This window comes from Gekko japonicus, unplaced genomic scaffold (assembly GCF_001447785.1).
Source record: "Gekko japonicus isolate JY-2015 unplaced genomic scaffold, Gekko_japonicus_V1.1 scaffold222, whole genome shotgun sequence".
In the NCBI taxonomy this organism is placed as follows: domain Eukaryota; kingdom Metazoa; phylum Chordata; class Lepidosauria; order Squamata; family Gekkonidae; genus Gekko; species Gekko japonicus.
In genome coordinates, this window is record NW_015167063.1 from 51,243 (window position 1) to 72,237 (window position 20,995).

The following is a 20,995-nucleotide window of genomic DNA, read 5'->3' on the forward strand; positions in this document are numbered from 1 at the left end:
ATGACAAACTCTTCCCTTACTAGGAAGCCACCTTCTTGTAAAACACTTGGCAGATGGATCTGCCTGGGTCAAGCATATGAGATTTTGGTGTCACTTATACTTGACAGCTTTTGTCTTACTTTTCATGGGCCTGCAAGCTGCACGTGCCTTGCCAGAATCCAGGGACCTGTTTGACAGCAGGAGCTGTAAGTTCACCCTTAAAACTGGTGCATAATAGCCTGACATACTAGCCTACTCTCAAAGAAAATTGGGTGACCATTTGCAATAGCAACCAGTTCTTGTTCTGATTCTTGCTGCAGCATAAGCATTCCAACCTGACATTCTGTATCTCAGAAGTGGGAGGGGAGGGGAATATGCCTTTTCCTTGCAATGATGCTTGCTTTTATTTTATTTTATTTTTTGGAGCACCATGAATATCACATTCCCTGTCCTGCTCTATGTACTCCACTGTACCCTGCTTCTTTCTAGTAAGCCCAGCCTTTGGGGATGACATTGTACTAGATTCTGTCCTGCTGTAGTGTTGCAGGGACACATGGGAGAGGGAAACACTGCAGTGAAGAGCCTACACTCATGCCATATCTCTAGTAGGACACACGCTACTCTCATGTTGCACATTGCACAGCATTCTGCTTCCAAACACACATATACACACAGAGAGAGCGTGGGTGGCTACTTCATCTCCTTTCTATACCTCTCTTCTATTTTATGGTTTCCAACAAGGTAAATTCAGGTGTCACATTGAACAGAAGACCTTCTTGTAATAACGTTGTCTCATTATGGACAGCAGAAGCAGTATCAAAAGATTCTGTTCCAGATTTAGTGCTATCTAGCCGTAAATCTGCCTCTTGCTGTTTGAGATCTGATTCACTAGAAATAAGAAGCAAGAAGTCTCCCAGAAGCCCACCTTTTGAGAGCATGTAAGCAAGCTGCAAAATCCACCCCCATTATAAAGCTGCTCTAAAAGCATATCTGTCTAATTGTTAATAGTCCTTGGGAATCACTAGTCAAAATGAGGTAGCTGAGCCATCTAGTGGCAAAACCATGACTCTGCCAATAAAAGACTGAAAGATGGAAACGATGCAACTAGAAATGTCATTGTAGGCATGTTTGCAACACTCATGGATTTGCTTGAACAGATTCAGGGGGCACTTTCACAGTGATCCTTAAGCAGAGGACCGATACTTATTACTTTACACCACTACACCACTACAACACTGCAAACAATGATTATGAAGAGTTTGAAACACCATTGCAGGAGAAAATATCCTAGAATTGCCATGAAGGAATCTCATCGGGCTGGCCAGTAGCTCCTAATATCAGATCAATTTTATCAAAGTATCCACAGGCCCATGGTATGCTTGCAATTTCCTTTCTCAGACGCATGTAAGATTCAAACATGGCATGCTCCCTTCATACAAACAGGATACCGTGGGATTTTAGAACCATGACCGTCATAGCTACCCCTCCTGGCACAGTTCACAAAAACACAAAGCTTGTAGAGTGAAAACTACAGTCAAACTCTCACAATAAGAGCTTGATGAGAACATGATTGGCTCTTTGTTGCCATTCTGCCAATCTCTCACAAAGAGAAGAGATGCTATCAATATGTCAGGATATGTGGTGATGATCAAGAGGAGAAGCCTTTGTGTGACAGATCAGTTCCAACATGATTGTTACCCATTTTGTCCTTCAGCTCACATACCGTTTTGTGCATCAACAAGTAAACCCGTGCATTTTTAAAAACCTACTCCTGCATGGCCCTTGCTAAAATTGTAATCAGTATAAATTGCATGGTCAACCACACACAAGAGCACTAGCACATCCAAATGTTTCATGTGATCTTGGTCCTTCAAGGAAATTGAGACACTGGTGCTAAAACCTACTGAGATTATCATGGGCACATGAATTTCAGAAGGATAAACATATTCTCTGGACTGGGAGCAGTGTGTAACTACCTCTAACTTTAAGTATACTTCTAGATATTGGATTGTGTGGGCAAAAAGATACGACTATTATTAATATTTTTAGAGTTATTCTTTTCTTTGTTAGTGGTACAAACAGTGCAGCAGAATACTGACTGTGGCTTTAGTTTTTAGTCAAGCTTTCTGGAGTCATTGTTTACAGGCCTCATGAAGCAATGCTCTACATTCAAGCTGTGGTCCAGGGGCGCTCATCCATCATATCCTGAAACATTTTTTCTCTCCCCCCTCCCAATGTTTTCATCCAGAAAATCCAACCTGATGAAGATTTCCAGGGAACCTGAGAGCTTGCCCATTGTTTTGTTATATTTTTGTTAGTTCTAATGAAAATACATACTATAAAACTAGTATTTTTGGAATTTTTCTATGGCCCAACACAGTTGCCTACTCTGTTTCTCCTCTTACCTTCACTTTTTAGAACAAAAGCAAAGTAAAAAACAACTAAAGGGCTTGTATTTCTGTTATAGCATCTGTATTAACCACAAATCTGGCATTTTCACTTTCAGCCCAATAACATTTTGCAGATTTGAATATCATTCCACAGGAAGGCAACTCTTTTTTTACCCAAAGATAAAGCTATCAGCAATAAGGAATTTTTTTTTGCCATCTTCATGCCAGAATGAAGACACTGTTAATCCTTGAACACATCCCTCACATTCTACAGGAACTGTCCATTTGCAAACATCAATTTTTCAAATAACACTGATAGTGCCAAGATCTTGAGACTGGCCATACATTTTTAGTAGACCCTTAGAACTTGTGGAAGGATCATATTAGTGGTGTTAGGCCAACAATAACAACAACAAAAGACCACTGCAAGCAGCCTCACACACCAATATTCCTTCACACTTTTCCATAAAAGTACAGATTTGTACCAATCTCCTCAATTCCTGGCCCCACCACCTGCCTCTTCCCTCACTGTATGACCAGCCCCAGCAGGGAGGGGGAATGGAGAGGACAGGTAAGGGGAAGCAGGGCTGACTTCTGAAAGTGAACATTTTCTTGCTGTTATGTCTGCTGAGCTGGAAGTAGCCATGCAGGTGAGTTCCATCCAGGTGGTTCTGGAGTGGGCACTACCACCAGGTAGCTGGAAGGCACATATCCCTTCTGACCATTCACCTCTACAAGGCTCCACTCTTTGCTCCCCTTCTTATCATGGGACTCCAGGACAGTCACTGGCTGGCCTGGTGTCAAGCTGACCTCGTGGTTGCTCCTGCCTGTGAATGCATAGCCAGCCACCACCTGAGGAAAGCAGGGAAATTTCAGTTATAAATATGCAGCACCAAAGAATAAACAACTCAGACCTACTGTAGAATTTGGGATTGCCAAAATTCCAAAGACCCTGACTTTAGATGCACCATAGAGGGAAGCAGGATTTTCTATCTGTGTAGTGGGGCTTCAGTGCAGAAGCAGATTAGCAGGAGCTGAATAAGATATTCAAAATGTGTGAATATATGCATACTTGCAAAATTCAACTTTTCTTGGCACAACATTTTTATTTTTATTTTAAGTATAGAGTAAAGGTAACCCTGGCTATTATTCCATGTATTATTTCATGCAGGATCATTCTGTATGTTTTTGGTAGGAGTATAAAGGAGTACATGACATAGAGGTTTTAATCACATGGACTTCATGTGGCTAAGAGCATTTCTACACTGCTGGTTACCTCACATTTTCTGTGTTGGCTCTCATTGTTCATGGCACTTTGACCTATGATCATCTCTTCCTTGCCTGTTCCTAAATATCATCTCCCCCCCACCCCCGAATTCTTGCTTCACAGTGTCTAAGGCCTCAGGATTTGCCAGTCTAGCCGGCCCATTTCAAGATTATGTTGGCAATATTTATTTCCCACTTGCCAAGACCATCCTTTCTTTAGAAAAGCCCCCTGGGAGAAATAGCCAAGTTTGCATACAGAAAAGGCATGATTGAAGTAAAGTTCATGCTCCAAATCTGCACAACAGCACAGGAAATGTCATCACCCTCTTTACATACATATCCCATATTATGCCTAGGAAAACAAAGGAAAGAAAAACTACAGTGTGGTCCTACGCAGAGTTACTCCAGTCAATGGGTTTACATCGCATAGGATTGCACTGTTAGTGGCTGATAGGTGTTTCCTGTACTCACCTGGAAAGCTGGTGTAATGAAATTGATGGGTGGGCTGGGAGTTGCAGGTGAATTGTAAGAATGATGTCTCTTCTCAGCCTCATCATTTGGAGCCAGCATCTCCATCTTGGACTTTTGGTTTTGGACTAAATGATATGGCTGGACTTTCCCAGATGGGATGTAGCCCCTTGGTCCTGCATGACACAGAGACAGTCCTGGTTATGCTGAGCACCACATAAAGCCTTGAGCTTTCTGTTCATTACCTTGTGTGTATGAATGGGGCCTCACCTCTAGTTACAGTGCAGTGACTGTACAGAGAACAAAGGCGCCTGGCAGTCTCTGAAAAGGTTGTTTTGAAAGGAGGGAAGGAAGGTGTGGTGGAAAAATAGAGGCCAGAGAAAGAATGAAGATGAGTGGGTTGCATTGGCAGAAGGAAAGGAGAACAAAATGGTGGAGGTCTGGAAATTTATTTATTTATTTACTCATTTAATTTATATCCCGCCCTCCCTGCCAAGGCAGGCTCAGGGCATCTCACATATAATATAAAACAATTAAAACAGAATTAGATAAAAACAGAGCAATACAATTATGAATATGATAAAATATAAAGTGCTAGTTTATGTCAGGTTGCGGGCTTAGCAGCATCCTCAGACAACAGCCAGCCAATGGCATAGTCTGAGTTACCTGGCTGTTGACAATGTTGTTAGTGTCGGGCCAGGGCTACAATTTCTTCGGTGTGGCTCCCTAATCAAAGGCCTGGTGGAAGAGCTCCATCTTGCAGGCCCTGTGGAACTGTAAGAGGTCCTGCAGGGCCCTGATGTCCTCCGGGAGCTCATTCCGTGCGGACCCGCCACTGAAAAAGCCCTGGCCCCAGTCACAGCCAGCCTGACTGCTATAGGGCCTGGTAGGGCCAAGCGGTTCTGGGACCCCAATCATAGTGCTAGCTGGGGAACGTGTGGGGAAAGGCAGTCCCTTAGGTATGTAGGTCCCTGACCATATAGGGCTTTAAATGTAAGAACCAGCACCTTGAACCAAATTCAGTATGCTATAGGTAGCCAGTACAGTGATTTCAGCACAGGCTGGATGTGCTCCCACACAGGGAGGCCCAACAACAGCCTGGCTGCTACATTCTGCACTAGCTGCAGCTTCCGGATTTGGGACAAGGGCAGCCCCATGTAGAGAGCATTTTTGTTGTTGTTGTTCAGTCGCACAGTCGAGTCCGACTGTTCGCGACCCCATGGATCAGCTCCCGCCAGGCCCTCCTGTCTTCCGCCGTCCTCTGAAGTTTGCTCAATTTCATGTTCGTTGCATCGATGACACTGGCTAACCATCTCATCCTTTGCCGTCCCCGTCTTCTTTGACCTTCAATCTTTCCCAGCATCAGGGTCTTCTCCAGTGAGTGCTCCCTTCTCATTTGGTGGCCAAAGTATTTGAACTTCAGTTTCATTATCTGGCCTTCCAGGGAACAGTCAGGGTTGATTTCTTTGAGGATTGACTGATTTGTTCTTCTTGCAGTCCAAGGGACTCTCAAGAGTCTCCTCCAGCACCATAGTTCAAAAGAATCTATTCTTCGGCGCTCGGCCTTCCTTATAGTCCAACTCTCACAGCCATACATGACTACTGGGAATACCATTGCTTTGACCATGCGGACTTTTGTTGGCAGGGTGATGTCTCTACTTTTTATCATGCTGTTTAGGTTCGCCATCACTTTCCTCCCAAGGAAATCTTTTAATTTCATGGCTGCTGTCACAGTCTGCGGTGATCTGGGATCCCAGGAACGTGAAGTCTGTCACTACTTCCACGACTTCCCCTTCTATTTGCCAAGGAGTGATGGGGCCGGATGCCATGATCTTAGTTTTTTTGATGTTGAGCTTCAAGCCCACTTTTGCGCTCTCCTCTTTTACCCTGAGCAAGAGGCTCTTTAGGTCCTCTTCACTTTCTGCCATTAGAGTGGTATCGTCTGCATATCTGAGGTTGTTGATCTTTTCCCCAGCAATCTTAATTCCCGCTTGTGATTCATCCAGGCCAGCATTTCGCATGATGTACTCTGCATATATATTAAATAAGCAAGGCGACAATATACATCCTTGTCGTACTCCTTTTCCTATGCTGAACCAATCAGTTGTTCCATATCCGGTTCTAACTGTCGCTTCTTGGCCCTTATACAGGTTTCTCAAGAGACATGTGAGGTGGTCTGGTACTCCCATCTCTTTAAGGACCTGCCATAGTTTGTTGTGATCCACACAGTCAAAAGCTTTAGCATAGTCAATGAAGCAGAAGTAGATATTTTTCTGGTACTCTCTTGCTTTCTCCATAATCCAGCGAATGTTGGCAATTTGATCTCTAGTTCCTCTACCTCTTCGAAACCCAGCTTGTACTTCTGGTAGTTCTCTATCCACGTACTGTTGAAGCCTAGCTTGTAGGATCTTGAGCATGACCTTGCTAGCGTGTGATATGAGTGCAATTGTGCGATAGTTTGAACATTCCTTGGCATTGCCCTTCTTTGGGATTGGAATGTATACTGACCTTTTCCAATCCTGTGGCCACTGTTGCGTTTTCCAAATTTGCTGGCAAATGGAGTGCAGAACTTTAACAGCATCATCTTCTAAGACTTTGAATAGCTCAGCTGGAATACCATCACCTCCACTAGCTTTGTTGTTAGTAATGCTTTCTAAGGCCCATTTAACTTCACATTCCAGGATGTCTGGCTCGAGGTCAGTGATTATACCGTCGTGGTTGTCAAGGACATCGAGGTCTTTCTTGTATAGTTCTTCTGTGTATTCTTGCCATCTTTTCCTAATCTCTTCTGCTTCTGTTAGGTCCCTACCGTTTTTGTCCTTTATCATGGCCAGCTTTGCATGGAACGCTCCCTTGATTTCTCCAACTTTCTTGAAGAGATCTCTAGTCCTTCCCATTCTATTGTTTTCTTCTATTACTTTGCACTGTTCATTCAGGAAGGCCTCCTTATCTCTCCTTGCTGTTCTCTGGAAATCTGCGTTCAGTTGGGTAAATCTTTCCTTTTCGCCTTTGCCTTTCGCTTTCCTTCTTTCCTCTGCTATTTGTAAAGCCTCATCAGAAAGCCACTTTGCTTTCTTACATTTCTTTTTCTTTGGGATGGTGGTGATTGCTGCCTCCTGTACGATGTCACGAACCTCTGTCCATAGTTCTTCAGGCACTCTATCTATCAAATCCAGACCCTTGAATCTATTCTTCACCTCTACTGTATATTCATCAGGGATGCGATCTAGGTCAAACCTGAATGGCCTCGTGGTTTTCCCAATTTTCTTCAGTTTAAGTCTGAATTTTGCAATGAGTAGCTCATGATCTGAACCACAGTCAGCTCCAGGTCTTGTTTTTACTGACTGGATAGAGCTTCTCCATCTTTGACTGCAAATTATATAGTCAATCTGATTTCGGTGTTGCCCATCTGGTGATGTCCATGTGTAGAGTCGCCTCTTAGGTTGTTGGAAAAGGGTGTTCGCTATGACCAGTGTGTTCTCTTGACAAAACTCTGTTAACCTTTGCCCTGCTTCATTTTGCTTTCCAAGGCCAAACTTGTCTGTTATTCCAGTTACCTTTTGACTTCCTACTTTAGCATTCCAGTCCCCTATGATGATGAGGACATCATTTTTTGGTGTTAGTTCTAGGAGGTGTTGTAGGTCTTCATAGAACCGGTCCACTTCAGCCTCTTCTGCATCAGTGGTTGGGGCATACACTTGAATTACTGTGATGTTGAATGGTTTGCCTTGGAATCGGACAGAAATCATTCTGTCATTTTTGAGATTGTATCCCAGTACTGCCTTTTGCACTCTCTTGTTGACTATAAAGGCCACACCATTTTTTCTACGAGATTCCTGGCCACAGTAGTAGATATAATGGTCTTCTGAGTTAAATTCGCCCATTCCTGTCCACTTTAGTTCACTGATTCCTAGGATATCGATGTTCAGTCTTGCCATCTCATTTTTGACCACGTCAAGCTTACCTTGATTCATAGATCTTACATTCCAGGTTCCTATGCAGTATTGTTCTTTGCAGCATCGGACTTTCCTTTCACCATCAGACACATCCACAACTGAGCGTCCTTTCGGCTTTGGCCCAGCCGCTTCACTCTTTCTGGGGTTACTTGTACTTGTCCTCTGCTCTTCCTCAGTAGCATATTGGACACCTTCCGACCTGAGGGGCTCATCTTCCGGCGTCATATCTTTTAGCCTTTTGATACTGTCCATGGGGTTTTCTTGGCAAAAATACTGGAGTGGGTGGAATGAGGTAAGCCACTGCAAGGCAGACTCTTGGATCCCAGTGTTGCCATTCAAACCTATCAATGTGTTTTTATGGAATATGAACTGTGCAAAGTGACTGTACAACATGGAGACCTGAGAATATCTTTTGAGACTGCACACCTGAAAGAGGGACACCTTCCTTTAGTGTTGCTGCCACAGTGATGGTCCAGAGTCACCAGCCATCTTGCCTGCTGTGAGATGAAGCAATTCCATAAGCCTGTACCAAGCCTCAGATGCCATGCCATGGAAAATCATGAGGACAATTTTAGCATATTGTTTGCTATATATGGCTTTAACCATTGTCTCGAAATATATCCCACAATCCCAAGATTTAAGTTTCTGGAATATAAATTCCCATGATATATTATCAAAAGCCTTTTCGGCGTCCATAAACATTCATGCCATATTTTTTTCCGGGTGTGCCTCATAGTATTCTATTATATTCATGATTGCTCGTGTATTATTTTTAATTTGTCTATTCGGGAGAAAACCCGCTTGGTCTTGATGTATACTTTGGGCTAGAATTTTTTCAGCCTTGTTGCTAATATGTTGGCGTATAATAACCAGCATTTAATAGTGAAATCGGTCTATAATTTTTGATGTCTTTAGAATCTGTACCCTCTTTATGAATTAACGTGATTACCGTTTGACACCAGGACCCCGGTATTTTTCCAGTTAGCCTAATATTCTGGAGAAGTTCTTTAAAAGGCAGGTTAAGTTGCTCTTCAAATGTCTGGTACACTTCAACTGGTATTCCGTCTGTTCCCGGGGTTTTCTTCTTTTTCTGTTTTTTAATAGCTTCCACTATTTCACACCTTGTGATTTTATCGTTCAATATACTTTTATATTTTTCCTCTAAGTTATGGCTCACATTCCTTTGCACAAATTTATTTATCTGATTTATATCTTGCATCCCTTGTCTATATAATTTCCTGTAGAAGTCTTCTGTAATCATTTCTTTTAAGCCATATTTTATTTCTCCTTCTTCATTACTTAAGGCTACAATGGTACGCTTTTCTCTTTCTTTTCTTAATTTATACGCCAACCACCTAGAGGTTTTGTTTGCATTCTCAAAAAATAATCATAACCTCCCCTAGACTAATTGATAATTCAAGGCAATTTGGCTAACACCAGTGTGGGTGAGGCGGTGGGTCAGTAGTTGGTGGTTGACTATATCAAACGCCACCGACAGGTCCAACAACATCAACACTGCCGAACCGCCCCAATCCAGATGCCTACAAAGGTCATCCATGAGGGCAACCAGTGCCATCTCTGTCCCATGGCCTGGTCGGAAGCCGGACCAGAAGGAATCTAATGTGGAGGTGTCATCCAAAAAACCCTGCAACTGAATCACTACCACCCTCTCAATTAATTTGCCCAAATAGGGCAAGTTGGACACCGGTCGATAGCTAGCCAATTCAGCTGGGTCTAGAGATGTTTTTTTTAAGAGAGGGCATACCACTGCCTCCTTGAGTGCCCCAGGGAACAGCCCCTCAAAGAGGGACTTGTTGATCATTTCCCTTAGGGTACCTTGTAGCCCATTGCAGCCAGCTTTAATTAGCCACGAAGGACATGGGTCAAGGCTGCAGGTGTTAGGGCACACAGTTAAGTAATTTGTCAACCTCCTCTAGGCTGAGTGAAAGTTAATGGCAGGACCGCTCTGTGTTTTCTTTCTCCTTTTGCCTGTCTTTTTCAACAACTTAGGCAAAAGCTGCACTGCCTCATGTTAGCCCAGTATTCTGCATTATGAACCAAGTCTGCAGAGTGCGTCCACTGCAGCAGAAATGCCACCCCAAACTTGCTTGAAGGCCTCTCCCCCCAGGTTTTTACAAAGTATACAAGGGTTCTTCCCAAGTCAGTATGCTTTCTTAGGGTCAAAACAACTGTGGCTGATGGGGAAAATCCATTTGTATCTATGCATGTATTCACCAATTCACATCTAAAGCAGGGGTGGGGTCTGATTTTATAAAAACAGGAAGTGGAGCACGTGGGTGAGGAGGTCTAAGTCTTGCCCTGCCACCTACCTTACTTGTGGCACCCTGTTGCTTTCAGCACTTCTCATTTAGCCCAGCTCATTTTCCTTATCAGAGCCAGGCTGGAAGAAAAATGCTGAAAGCAACAAAGCAACAGGGAGCAGTGAGGTGGGGCATGGGAGGGGGCAGGGCACAGAGAGCCAGAGAAAAGGAGCAAGAGGTCCTCCTCACTGCCCTTTCCACTGGTAAAAGTAGGGTGGAAGGGAAGCCGGAAGCTCCTTCTCCCCTCTTGCAGCCCTCCCTTGCCTCACAACACAGGTGAGCACCCACATTAATTCCTGGATTAATGTACTTTGAGTGGCATCAGCACAGTGCTAAATTCCCATGGCTCATGCAAACCAAATCCCACCCTTAGTATTAAAGGAAAAGAGTCAATGGTAGGTATATCCCTTACAGTACCTCCAGCATCCACCAGCCATCGGTTACTGTTGCCTTTGGTATCCACGTCATGAAGGAGAGCCACAATCTGCCCCCTCTGAAGTGTCAGGTCCATATCTTTGCTGCCACTGATGTTGCTTGTCACCTGGTACAGCTTGTCCAGTCCATGCTTGTTCACAAGCAAAAGGACCCTCCTCTCCTCGGCAGGGCTGAGAGGCTGGAGAAGAACAAAGAAAAGTGGGTCAGAATGTAGAGATCTCTTGCAAAAGATGGTTCCGCTATCATGGTGCATTTTTGTTGTTTTGGAGAATTGTTTTGGACAAGAAGAAGAAGAGGAGGAGATTGGATTTATACCCCACCCTTCACTACCCAAAGGTGTCTCAGAGTGGCTTACAAACTCCTTCCCCTCCCCACAATAGACACCCTGTGAGGTAGGTGGGGCTGAGAGAGCTCTTGACAGAAACTGCTCGTTTTCAAGAACAGCTCTTATCAGAACTACGGCTTGCCCAAGGTCATCCAACCAGGTGCAAGTGGAAAAGTGGGGAATCAAACTTGGTTCTCCCAGATTAGAGTCCGCACACTTAACCACTACACCAAACTGGAAGATGGGTCAATAGCACGCCCCTGCTCTGTCTCAACTAAATCATCCCACAATAACAGAAACAAATCCTTGCAAATCAAACAGGTTATTTATAATAGATATCTTTGTGGACAATTATTTATAACTTCTTCTGCCACTTGCAAAGAGAGAAAATTTACAGAGGTCTTCTGGGCTGACCGTGGCTGTTGAATCCCAGTGTTAAGACCTTTTCAGACAATAATTTTTCAGCAAACAACAAGCATTGCAAGGGATACAAACACCTTTTTCTCTAGGAAGCACTTTTGCCACAGATGGCAGTGGCACATAAGACAGGCGCCTGGGCACTACCCCCTATAGAGGAAAGCCTGAACACCAGGTCCTGATGTCACAGTAATGGCGACGAGAATAGTCATAACATTCCCTGTGTGGTTATGTGGGGCTAAGCAGAGGGCTGCTGTAAAGTGTGAATCACACCCTGTGTAATGATTTCAGTTAAGTGGTTGTGTTCCTTTAAATGTTTTGTTGAATATAGCAGAGTTAGAGAGCTGACAGAAAGTTTGGTTGCTGGCACTTCGTCAGCCCAAAAAAAGTGGGATAAACAGACAATCAGGGCATTCTGAAAAGAGAATTGCCTAAAACTTATATTGTGCTTCATAACCACGTGAATGAGAGTGGGAAGAATAGGTAACCTGAGGGTTGTCTTAAGCGAAATATGTAGCTGTTGGGAGTTTCAAGTTGCTTGCACTTCAGTCAGTCTCTTTACAGAGTTAAGTGTTGTTTGGTAGGAAACAGGATCTTACTTTACATAATGTATTCTAGAGCGGGAAAGTTTGGGGGAGTTGTTAGTCTAATGAAGTGATCTGTAACCTTTGTATTGGTCAACCAGCAACTTGTTTGTGGAAATGCTTTGATCTGGTATTCATGTATTCCCAAACTTTTATGGCTCTTTGTGTGAAGCTTTCCCTCTTAGAAGCAGACATAGGAAGATGTAGCTGTGAGCATTTAGCATTTATTTTATTTCTTTTATCCAAAGTACCTTAACTATGTTTTATTTTGTTTGAATCCTTCTGTTCTCGATTAAATATGCCTTTTCTCTGTTGTGTTCCGAAATGTTCGTGGGATTTACAATGTTGAACAGAAAGTAAATGTTTTCAAGTTTCCATCTGATGTTCTTCTGAATATTGGGCTTTTGTTATTAACTTCTGCTACGACTGATATTTTATGAATTTCATAAGGACAAACATGTAGGCAAATGAAAATCGGCATAATATCTTAGCTTCCGCAAATAACTGTAAGAAGTCATTTTTAAAAAGATCTAAGTGGATTTTATCTGTCCATCATGAGAAATTCACTCCATCGCAATCGTCAAGGGTGAGTAAAATGTTATCATGTTAATGTGTAGCATATCAACTGTTTTCTATTACTAGGAAAGTATGATATATGAAAGTATGATATATATATTTTGGTAGACAGACACAATGTTATGTACAGTTGTTAGCTAAGGTTATGTGCAGTGCAAATAATTTTGGAAATTATGCTCTGAACTTCATAAACTGTGCAGTGCCTTCTGAAGAGCGCTTTGTAGTCTGGAGATGAGCTGCCCGTAGTTCATTTTGTAAAATTTTGTGAGCAGACGCAAGTTTTCATTGAGTAGCTTTATTCTTAAGATTTTGTACGCAATTGTGGAGAGGTTGAGTTTTATATGCTCCTTTTGGTTGCTTACATTTCTTGTGTCTAAGAGACTGTTGTAAGATACATTGTAGAATTACTCAGATTTACTCATATGGACTGTGTTTGACTTACAGGTATGTATTCTTCACTTCCAAACCAGTGATGTCTTATGGCAGACTGAAGTGTTTGATGAAAAGACAGGCCAAAACCTTGTTGCCCCTCTCAAAATACAAAGACTGATTGAGACTTATTTGTAACTGTGTTGTATGGTCTTCTTAATATTAAGCGTCTTGTGATTTTGCATTAAAATAGCAGGACTTTAACCAACAACAGAGGAAACTGAACCACCCAAACAAGTAAATATAGGAGCTTTCACATTAATTTGCCCCTGAACTGCAACAACGTGAGTTGAAATGACAACTGGTGAAATTTAGATTCATTGAAGGCCACAATGTGAAGTTTCTATATTTTCCTCTAATTTACTAATTTACTCAAAAGAAGTTCCATAGGAAGATTGATTGTTGTACTCTCGATTACATTTGTTCACAATGAACTTTGTACATCAATAACCAGTGTAGCTGGGTTTTTTTGTAACTGGAGATTATAATTGAAGTTTACTGTATGTGAAAACTTCTTACCTAAGTATGAGTTTGTGCATATTAATATCTCATGCTGTGTCAATGGTAAATAAAAAGTAATACTGAAAACCAGAAGTTGTTAAACTCTTAGTATTATTTGACAATACCATCATACAACAAACATCCACCACTTTCCCCTATTATATGCTTGTAAATTATACGAAACATACACTCAAATATGCAAGGGAAACTGAACTCAGTAACACTGTAAGCTAGTGTGAAGTGTCTGGAATACTGCAGTGAAAGAATCAAGAGAATATCTTGTTGAGTACACGAGAAACTGCAAGTTAAAACACTTGTGACAGTAGCTGGCAACTGCAGAGTTCAGGGAATGTTATGACTACCTTTGATGACATCACGACCTGGTGTTCAGGCTTTCCTCTATAGGGGGGGTGGCCTGGGCCACACAAATTTAAATGGAACCCACCCACACCAAAACACCCATCCCACTGGTAAGATCAATGGATAGCAGCAAATTAGCACGTAAATGCAAGAGTTAACAAAAAGATGTGAGAATGAAGCTATAGTCCAGCAGTACCCCCAAGACAAATCTCCAAGACGAAATCTTATTCCATTTGTCTGAAGAAGTGTGCTTTACACATGAAAGCTTACACTTTGAATAAATCTTGTTGGTCTTAAAGGTGCCACTGGACTCACACTTTGTTCTGCTGCTTCAGACCAACACAGCTACCCGCCTGAATTGCCCTAAGTTAGTGACTCTATTTTGAGTGCTGTGAGGCATATGGTTATTCAAGTGTCATGGGACTCTATTGGATAATGCCCATGCCATCCCTGGAGATGAATGGCATACTTTCCTCCTCCATGTGTCATCCAGCCATCATCCTGGGTGAAGCGAAAAGGAAGATCTGAAGAGGAAGCACCCTTTATCCTACCTGCACAACTGGACTTGGCATAACACTCTCAAATTTCCTGGAGAAGGAATAAAGCTGATTTTCAGCCTGGCTTAAGGTATCTTTCACCATCTTCCAGAAATCAGCTTCAGGAAGATGCTTGTGCAGCAGCTGTAAAGAAAAACCATAGAAATATATAACACATTTAAGAAAATATGGGAAAGAAAAAGGTAAAAGACTGGAAACCTGTAGCAAACAGATTTCTGGTGTAAAGAAACTATTGACTACAATAGTTTGCTGTAGGTTTCTAATCTAGAGCCCACTGCAAGCTGGATATGATCATATCCCCCCCAAAAAGACGCATGACTCCACAGACAGAAGTGGAAGAATAATACTATTTCTTTATGAGATTCAAGCAACGTGTCCATTATTATGACAGGGTAAAGGGGGCCTTTCTATTTCAGGAACACCGTATCTGGAGGGGGAAAGCATCTCTGTACACTCATGGACCTCTCATGAGGCAAGCTGCTGAGTGTACAGGGAAGATGACAGATTGTTAATGATGGCTGCGGTCCAAACTGGAAGAGATGTGAGAGATTTGCAATTAGGAACTTTGGTGTGTTTTTTTTTAAAAAAAAGCCAAAAAAAGCTAATTAGCAGCCTCACTTGGCAGTTTGAAAGATTAGGACAGGATCACTGGTGTTTAACTCTTTCGCCCTGGCCACTTGCATGATTTATTTAGCCCTTGATACCACAACAATTAATTCTGCAGGAGAGAAAAAAAGACAAGTACAAACTCCACAGCTATTTCGAGATAAATGCAGCTTTAGAAGAGTAATTTAAATTGCAGAAGAAGCATTGGAATAAAAGATTAAACACCCAACCCCAACCACAACAATCTTTCTCTGGTCTTCCAAGCAGATGAGTGAGGTTATCCCTGGCTCTCTTGATGGGCTCACTTTTCCTGGTAACCTCTTTCTTGGGCAGAGATGGGACAGGCTTTGCTTCTCTCCCAACAATCATATTGACAACACAAGTGTTGTAATTCCATACTGGGTTCTGTTTCTTGTTCACCCTAGCGTATGACCATGAAGCAAAGCCAAGGAACTGGTCTAACAGATATGACAACCTCATAAGACATCTTGCCTTTTCCAATCACTATGGGGTCCTAACCCTGAATGGTAATTTGCTTAACTGTACACATTAGCAATAATAAATCCACTTGAAGATTCCAGTCCACTGACAGTAGGATCCTATGCAAACTTGCTCCATTGGTTTCAATAGTCTTCAACTGGAGCGACTCTGCCTAGAACTGCATCATTTTTACCTGGGCCATCTCCCCCTCTGCCTCTTGAAGAACTTGCTTGGCCAGATCCCTCTGAAGAACCACAAAAGTATGCAGAATTTGCTCCAGCCACTTCAGGGCCACGAGGTTGAACACAGGAAGCTCAGACACCAGCAAGGAATTAATGGCCAGATAGGTATTCATGGTGGCCTCCTCCTCATATGTCACACTGCCTGTCTCATTCCTCTTCTCCTCAAGTTCCTCATAGTCCAGCAGTTTGTCCAAGCGCTTCCTGATAAGTGATTGAGGCCCCTTCAGAGTCTCTGACAAATTGCACAGTGGCAGATACACGAGGCGTTTCAGGCGTTTCTTCTGTAAAGAAGAAAAATTATACAAACTTCTGAAATATGGCTGTTCAGAAGAGGGTTGGGGGGGGGGTAATACACTGGCCTTTTGTCTCCACGTTCATATGCCTCCCCAACCAGGAAAAAACTGGATCTGAGGAATTTCTCCTTGAAGAGCACAAGAGAAACTTAATTTGGGTCTATCAGTCACCAGGAATCCTTTTGTTATACAACCAAACAGCTCAGCCTGAAGGAAACCTTGCAAATATTCAAAGCATTGCTTTACAGCAATAAGAACAGTGAACATATCAAAGCAAAATTTCAGTGTTCTTCGATCAAGGAAATGTGAGTTCTCTAGAGATAAGAGGACTTCACCCATTCCTATCCTTTATTGTTCTGGATTTTTTTTTCCAGTGCTACATTTTAACTCCTCCTTGATTCCAGTTTAACTAGGAGAATATTGATTCTGGAGAATGACTCATATGCAGCTTTCAGTTGCATCTTTTCTCCTTTGCAGTGATAAAATACTGCAAAAGTGCAGCCTTGATGATATTATGTATATGACTGTATAAGGTTTTTTTGTGGAATTTTCAGAGCGTGAACCTATACGCCTGTGCACTGATTAAAATGTACCCCCCCAAAATGACACAACTATATGTATAATCCCCATCAAGACTTATTTCTTTTTCCCCATTTTATTATGGCAAACATGGGTTATGACTGAATGTTCGTCCCTCTGATGGTAAATATTGCACTGGAATGGGTAATCAGATTCCTAGCTGCACAGAGGGGGCAGAGTGTCACTTTTAGAGTGATGGAGGGCTTGGGAAAGCCCAAACAGTCAGCTGTCACTTTGCTCTGGTGGAAGATCAGGTGTTCGGTCGCCTGAAAGGCATCAAAGAGCCAATCTGCCCTGTCACCAAATCGAAGGGCAGAGCCAGGAAGCCTCTGATCCACAACTGGAAATATTATTGATGAATTGGGTTATGGAGAGAAATGAAGAGTGAGTCCCTCAGTTGTCTTTGGTCCAAAGAAAGGAGGGGGTTGATGCTGCAATCCCAGAAAAAGGGGTGCCCCACCATGCACCCTTTGTCTGGTCTTGGTCTTGGTCCTGTCTCGGAACCTCAGGGAGGGTAATGAGCCTCAACAACCTTATTGCAAGAGCAGCAGAGTCTGGCCCATCTCTCAACAAGGAAACTGGGGATGTTCCCAGTCCTCTAACTAGGACTGTTTTATGTTTGCTCCTCCAGCCAATCTTGGTATATCTTTTTCCGACCTTTTCTGCCTGCAGGAGAGACTCTTTCATCAAGAGTTTCCACCTGCTTGGACTTATGAACTAGTTAACAGCAAATAGAAATCGTGAAACTGGCTTCTTTTGTGTATCTGTGAGATTTGTTTTTTATGTGTTTTGGACCTTGTAAGCTGCTTTGGGTTCATGTATGGAGAAAAGTGGTTTAACAGTGTCCTAAATAAATAAATTGCTTCCCACTTAAATTAGACTGTTAATGGAACAAAGGTCTTTGTAGAAACCAAAGTGCTTGATTCTTGAGATACAGGGAGTTTCTTGCATGAAGACTCCAACCCAAATTAGCCCTTAGATTGATAAGAAGTCATGCAGGGATGCTACCAGTCCGAGAACAAGCAAGCAGAAATGGGTAGGTTTGCCATCTCTTCTCTCACACACATACACCTAACTGAGGTGGACTAGAGACCATCTCTTCCAGTGTTATACCTGAAAAATTTCATAACTGGAACTTCTCTAGTGATGATAGCACTACTCTGGTTCTGACTCAATTTTCAACTGATGGAGTCTGAACTGGAAGAAGGTTTCCCCACAAACCCCATCCCACGGGTGGTTTAGCTTAGGTTCCAGTTCACAGAGGCAGGCACTAAGGAGTAAGCTGCATGCTTGAGGGGAAAAGATCCATAACAACATGCACCTCAGTCATGTAGACAGGACAACCACATAAATGAACTGCAGGTACTGAAGTCTGCCGGAAACTGGATGTGCATTGCTCTGCACAAAAATTCAGAAATAAAAATATGAATTAATGGAGAATGACTAAAGTGTTGTTTCTCCACTTTGAAAAAAAGATAGATGGTGGAAAGTGCTGTCAAGCTGCAGCTGACTCATGGCAACCCCGTAGGGTTTTCAAGGCAAGAAACATTCTGAGGAAGTTTGCCATCGCCTGCCTCTGCATAGCAACCCTGGAATTCCTTAGTCATCTCCCATCAAAATACTAACCAGGACCAACCTTGCTTTGTTTCTGAGATCTGACAAGATTGAGCTAGCCTGGTTCATTCAGGTAAGGGCTGAAAATTAAACTAGGTGAGCTGGAACTCCAAAATCTGGCAAGAAATTTGGATGAGGATAATACTGGAAGTATCACTTATTCTGACTGGACAGAGGGCAACCACCAGAGGTCCTAAATGGAAACGGAAAACTTCTGGAGCACAGGAAAGCATAGCCTTTATGGAACAAAGCAAACCAGCAGCACTGCTCTCCAAATCCCTGACTTGGTCCTCTCCAGCGCTCCTGTAGCAATGGAATGCAACTAGAAACAAACAACACTTACAAACTCTGGCAAGATGGTGCTGTTGAGTTTTCCTGCAAGGCGACAACATTGCTGTCTAGTCCCTTCTTCTATGTCCAGCTCATTCTCATGGGGTTTAGAGCCAAGGAACATCTGCAAGATGAAGAAATGGGCCTGGTGAGATAAAAATTACTTGGATATGTTTTTGTCAGGAACACAGTCCCGGGCATAAGGCTCACCTGAGCACTCAGGAAAACTATGAAGAAATAAAAACAATTGTTACTAAAAAGCCAGGCTCAGAAACATATTCTCATTATTTGTATATGCAACATTTTTCAAGATAGGTTAAAACAGATTCCTTGTGAAAGCAGAATACTTAAAAAGGAAAAGGAAAAATTAGTGGGAGAGAAGAAGGGGAAAGAAATGACCACAGTGGATGATTTTTTACTTATTATCTAGTTTGTGTCCTACCCCTCCAAACCCCAGGACAGTTACCAGAACATGACAAATATCATATTGCAATATTGAAGCTGTGAGTTATGACATACCGTACTTCTTACAAAGTGTGGGGGAGGGATAGTGGAACTTGGTTTGGAATTTACTGAGTAGATGCTGATCCAGTAGTTATTTACCATTTCTGACCTCCTCCCAAGCTTGATAATCAGTCGTTGCTATTAGCCTGGAAAGATGTTTGAAATTTATGGGTACCTACCAGTTCAGAGAATCTGAGAAGCACTGAGTTGCAGGAGAACCTAAATCCTTACCTAACTCACATAATTCAACATTCTCTATCCACTTAGAAAAAGAGCCATATTATCTCTTCCTCATAAACTCTTCCTCTTTAGAGAATCAGTGAAATACCCATGGTCATGAGGGATTCCTTAGGGCCACTTGTATCAATTTTCAGTGGCAATGGCATTTTTAGATCGATTTATGAAGTCTCATTTCAGGGTAGTTCTGGTGTGTGTATATGTGTTCATGCACCTGCATGCATGTACCCTTGACTGATAAGGACAGGGACTTATTGGAATGCAAAGACGAGGATCAGAAACTAAGAATGTGATTGATTTTCTGGCCACTGTCTAAACTCTCCAGATCTGCATTTTGAAACCTATATCAGAACAGTTCTATTTCTGCAGCTTGCGGATAACTAAGTTTCAGCTCTTTGTTTGTGGTAAAGGACTGACTTTGCAGAAGGACAAAAAGGACCTGAACGGAGGGATTACAAAACTGCTGCCAACCTGTCAAACAATGCATTAGGAGGTCAGCATTTTCCACCCTTGGTTCATATCATCCCAAGATTTTATGCATATCCCCAGCAGGATTTCCCTAGGTATAAAACAGGAGCATGTTCAATGTGCTGAATCTCAAAGGCAAGGGCTTTCAGGGTGTAACAAGAATTATTAACAGTTTCAAAGATAATCTTTCCAATTCTATTTCTTGCCAGCCATACTACCGAGTAGACTGGGGGTTTTGTGTTGTCTCCCCCCCCCAATCCAATTTGGCTGGTTTCCTTGGCACAAAGAGATAAGGCCACCGGAAGAATTTGGCAGTGCATAGCACATAGCTTAAGAGCAGCACAGGGTATATCGATGTGGTATAGTTTCTAAGGTTTTAGAAATCTGTTTTAAAAATTGCTGGTGCAATTCTTGCATAAAAATTTACAGCTTCTTTCTCACAAGAATATTTCCTTTATAGTCATTCTCTTCCTGCCAATTTTCTATTGTTGCACCAGATCATCAGATCATGAGGTGTACATCTGATATACGAGTGCACCAAGGAAGACTCCAAAACATAACAAGATGTTTGTCACAGATCCACATCTGAAAATTTCTGAATTATAATGATGCATATCTGCAGCCATTTTCTGTCATAAATGGCATAAATTTTACATAAATTAAAATAATGTTGGGTACTCTAATCCAACAAGGGAAATGTATGCATGAAAACAGCATGCAGATGTTTGTCACAGATCCACATCTGAAAATTTCTGAATTATAATGATGCATATCTGCAGCCATTTTCTGTCATAAATGGCATAAATTTTACATAAAGTAAAATAATGTTGGGTACTCTAATCCAAGGGAAATGTATGCATGAAAACAGCATGCATGGGACTTCCAGTTTTGGCACTCTAATGGCAGACGCGTCTCCCGGGAGCTCCCGAGGATGCAATCCATGAGCCGGCGGATGAGAAGGTGTGCGATTGTACGCGCGCCCCCCTGGAGCCTTTGCGAAGAACTCCTAGCCATGGGGTGCTGAGGATCACCTCTCCCCGGCATGTAGCCGGGGGATTGAGGGGTTCCCGTGCCCCGA

The 20,995-nt window shown here is 42.5% G+C and overlaps 1 protein-coding gene across 3 annotated transcripts in view; it reads right to left on the reverse strand.

Moving 5' to 3' along the window:
- Positions 1 to 2,732: 2,732 nt before the first annotated feature.
- ARHGEF37 (Rho guanine nucleotide exchange factor 37) overlaps positions 2,733 to 20,995 on the reverse strand; it is a 110,802-nt gene continuing 92,539 nt past the window's right edge. For all 3 annotated transcript variants that reach the window (XM_015412643.1, XM_015412642.1, XM_015412641.1), the window contains exons 8-13: positions 18,722 to 18,832; positions 15,844 to 16,173; positions 14,559 to 14,687; positions 10,798 to 10,993; positions 4,107 to 4,279; positions 2,733 to 3,221 (exon numbers count right to left, since the gene is read on the reverse strand). In XM_015412643.1, coding sequence (XP_015268129.1) covers positions 2,988 to 3,221; positions 4,107 to 4,279; positions 10,798 to 10,993; positions 14,559 to 14,687; positions 15,844 to 16,173; positions 18,722 to 18,832 — 1,173 coding nt within the window. In that variant the 3' untranslated portion in view covers positions 2,733 to 2,987. The remainder of the gene's footprint in view (positions 3,222 to 4,106; positions 4,280 to 10,797; positions 10,994 to 14,558; positions 14,688 to 15,843; positions 16,174 to 18,721; positions 18,833 to 20,995) is intronic.